The sequence below is a fragment of the Suricata suricatta genome, chromosome 5 (assembly GCF_006229205.1).
Source record: "Suricata suricatta isolate VVHF042 chromosome 5, meerkat_22Aug2017_6uvM2_HiC, whole genome shotgun sequence".
NCBI lineage: Eukaryota > Metazoa > Chordata > Mammalia > Carnivora > Herpestidae > Suricata > Suricata suricatta.
In genome coordinates, this window is record NC_043704.1 from 9,810,939 (window position 1) to 9,814,871 (window position 3,933).

The 3,933-nt window shown below is 52.6% G+C and overlaps 1 protein-coding gene across 1 annotated transcript in view; it reads right to left on the minus strand.

Annotated features, from left to right (window-relative positions):
* RIPPLY3 (ripply transcriptional repressor 3) overlaps positions 1–3,717 on the minus strand; it is an 11,317-nt gene extending 7,600 nt beyond the window's left edge. Inside the window, exons 1-2 of the mRNA XM_029938659.1 lie at positions 3,632–3,717; positions 2,519–2,585 (exon numbers count right to left, since the gene is read on the minus strand). Of these exons, the coding sequence (XP_029794519.1) occupies positions 2,519–2,585; positions 3,632–3,717 (153 nt within the window). The remainder of the gene's footprint in view (positions 1–2,518; positions 2,586–3,631) is intronic.
* Between the last annotated feature and the right edge of the window lie 216 nt (positions 3,718–3,933).

Below are 3,933 nucleotides of genomic sequence, written 5' to 3' on the forward strand. Positions count from 1 at the left end.
TTTAAAAACTTTATGCCAGGGGGCCTGGGAAGGGGGCCTGTGTGGCTCAGTCAGTTGAGCACCCGACTCTTGATTTTGTCTTAAGTCATGATCCCAGGATCATGGGATCGAGCCCCACATTGGGCTCAGCACTGAGCGTGGAGCCTGCTTAAGTCTCTCTCTCTCTCTCTCTCTCTCTCTCTCTCTCTCTCTCTCTCTCCCCCTCTGCCCCTCTCCCCTACTCATGCTCTCTCTTTCTCCAAGAAAAAAAAAACTAAATCAATAAAAATAAAAACCTTATGCCACAAATACCCTCTAATTAAAGATCATTTTCTGATGACAGAAATGTCTAAACAGTCACACTTTGATAATTCAAGGGGAACAGAACTGTATACAAGGTAAGATGTGATGTGTGTGTGTCCTTAAGTGTAAGAGATACTCAGGAGGGTCTCCCATTCTCCTCCCACGCAGCCTCTGACTCCGACACGGCAAAGGTGTGGGAGGCCTGTGAGATGGGAGGATGGGTCCACCTCGTTTCAGGAGATGACGGGACATCCTCTCCTTTTAGGGAATCAGCTCCCTCGCAAGGTCGGCAAGTGGCACCGAGAGAAATGCAACAGGGGTCAGCAAAGGATTAGGCTGTTGTTCATTTTTCCCAGGCAGGAGAGGCAGCCAGCTGCCAAGGGGAGGTAGGGATACCAAATGGGTGAGGGTGACTCCGCTGCCCAGGGCACAGGGCCTCGCATCCAGCCCTACAATTTCTCAAGAAATCCACAACGTGGCTCTGGGGCCAAGGAATTCTCCCACGTTGTCGGGAGAGGGCGCTGTGGAGCCAGAAGCGGCCCCTCCCGTGCAGGGCTGCGCGCACCTCGCTCTGGCTCCCGACCCGCGCCCCCGACTTCTCTCTGCCACCGGACTCTGCAAAGAGCTGACCAGGCGTGCAGGGCGGCGTGCGCTGCCCCCCTCCCCAAAGCACCCCTCCCCCCCAGAGCACCCTTTCCCCCAAGAGCCCCCTCCCCTCCGTAGCACCCCTCCCCATCCACGGACACACCCACTTTATCCACAGCGCATGCTAACTACACCCTCACAATTCTCTGCAAGTAATCTTCATTTTTTTCACAGATGGCCTTCCCATCATAATAGGAAAAAATCCACCTGTCTTAATTAAGAAGTGTGCTATAGTATTTTTATCTTGCAACAACTGCTCCATGTACATTTCATTTAACAAAAGATTGCATAATTGTAAACTTCTAGTTCCTCCTTTGCCCAAGCACCTCTTAAATGTGATATTTAAGAGCTTCAGCTTGGATGCAAACGATGAAATTATTTTCCATTATTTAGATATTGGACGTATTTAAGGCAAATTCGGGCTACAAAATCATATCCTTCATTAATTTGATATAGATTGTATTTGTTTCATTCTTTAAATAATAGTAACTGAATGAACAACTTCCATTATCCAGGCTAACTTAATAAAGTAGTCTGGATATCAAAACGCAGTCCAAGGTCAGCTTTCCTGCACCTGAATTTCTTATCATATTACAAATAACTGCACACATAACATATACCACGTTATGGAAATTAAATACATGGTCCTCCCCAGCCTGATTAGCTCTTTAGCATTATAAAAGTCATCAACATACATTTTAAGATTTAAAAAAACGAAAGGTAAATCCTATGAAAGCAAGCCATTACTGCAATAAGTAGAAAGCCATTTAGTTACCAGTGCAGGAAACAAAAGAATCGAGGTGGAGATTAATCTTTACCCACGAAGCCCTCAGCTGGAGTGTATTTGCTCAGACAACATTTATTACCCCAGGAGTGCTTGCAGACGGGGCAAACGTGCTTCAGAAAGGGCCAGATGGTGGGCTTTTCACAGCGACTTGTGGGCACCCCAGACTGGTCTCTGCCCTTATTTGCACTGTGGCACCAGCCCAGCAGTAATGGCATCCTCAGCTTTTCTCCAAGGAGAAGGGAGGACAAACAGAGGCAGCCTTCTCCCCTCCTCTCTCTCCGTGATGGTTTGGAAGGGGGAAAAAACAACATAAAAGAAATCTCCTTTTCTTTCTCTCATAATGCCCTTCAAACAACTATGCCATAGCTAGGCTTTGCTTTTCAGGAAAGAAGCAAGCAGGGCATCTGGGTGGCTCAGTCGGCTAAGTGCCTGACTTCAGCTCAGATCACAATCTCGAGGTTCGTGGGTTGGAGTCCTGCATCCAGCTCTGTGCTGACAGCTCGGAGCCTGGAGCCTGGAGCCTGGAGCCTGGAGTCTGCTTCCGATTCTGTGTCTCCCTCTCTTCTGCCCCCACTTATGCTCTGTCTCCATCTCAAAAAATGAATAAACATTAAAAAAGAAAGAGAGAGAAGCAAGCAGGAGCCCAATCTATGCATGTGACTCAAGTCTGATCATGAGTGGGCTCAATCCCAAACCCATAGGCACTTCTGTATTAGAGGACCGAGAAAGGGACATGGCCAGTTTTGAGTTGGTGCCACCTTCTGGCTGAACTGTTGGACACCACAATGTCCACTTTACCCTTACCCGCCTTCCAGTTCCGGGCAGCTCAGTTTCTTGGGGTGTCAGGATCCAAGGTCTCCACAGTGTGGGGCTGGAAAGGCAGGGACCAGAGATGAACCCCAGCATTTCTGCTGTCTTTCAAAATTATGTGGTAAGGGGCACCTGGGTGGCTCAGTCGGGGAAGCAGCCGACTCCTGATCTCTGCTCAGGCCACGATCTCACACTTTGTGAGATTGAGACCCGCGTGGGGTTCTGCCACAACCACGCAGAGCCTGCCTGGGGTTCTCTCTCTCTCCCTCTCAAAATAAACAAACTTAAAAAATAATATCGTAAGAGTTATCATTCTTATCAATTCTAATGTTTGCCTGAGAAAGGATCACCGGATACCCCAGAAAGGTCTCTCAAGTTTTCAGGCTGTGGATAAACCAGTACAATTTGTGGGATTTTTTCTTTTTTTCCCTCTTTGCCGCACTGTCAATTCCCTGCCTTCATTGGGCTTTGAGAAGTCCCAAATCTGATGCAATGATCAGAGGACACAGGAGCTGCGGAGTTCGCTCCCAGCCTGACTGCATTCTTCCCCTGACTCCCCGCTGGGGCTGACTACAGGGTCGCTCACTCATTTCTACGCACCACCCCTGCTGTTGAAGGATCTTGCCTTTGCAAATACGATTCCACAGGGATCTACGATGCAAAACGGGCAAATGGTTCTCTCCTCCCAGGCTGCCTGGCCACCCAGCCCCTTCCACACCTCCCGGCTAATTCGCTTTTAACGGTACCACCTTGAAAGGGCTGAGCCCCCAGCACGGGGCCAACAAAGACTGTCACCGAGCGTGTGACAGTCAACGTGAGAGGATCCCCTGTAAGGCTGGGGCCCGGAGACTTCAACGTTCCCACCCCAGTGAATTTCAGAGCTGTGAATGGAAGCGTTGGCCCATTTCCCCGCGGGGCGCTCCTGGGCCTCCACACTCCGGCACTGTACCCCGATCCTAGAGGACTCTGCGTCCCTGACTAAGGTTCCGGGACTCGCCCCGCGTCGCCGTCGGACTCCGGTGCTCCGCCCGGGTTCGGGGGGCTCGGCGGCGCGGGGGGGTCCCCCTCTGCGCCCCCCGCACCGTCGCGCCGCGGGGACACCCTCACCTCTCCGGCCCGCGCGGCGTCGGCGGCGGCCTCCGGGGACCGTCGGCGGGCCAGTGACGGACTCTGGCCGCCGCCTCGGGTCGCATGGTGCCCACACAGCCAGCGCCCCTCCGGCGGCGCCAGCGACTCGGCCGCGCCTCTAACCGCTCCGGCGAGGCCGCTCACCTACCGGTGAGCTGGGCGCCAGGTTTAAAAACGGGGGCGGGGCGGGAGGGGACAGGGAAGCGGAGCAGGGGGCGGAGAGGGCGCACTAGAGGCTCAGGGAGGGGACGCGGAAGGCGGAGAGGGGGAGGGGACGAGAA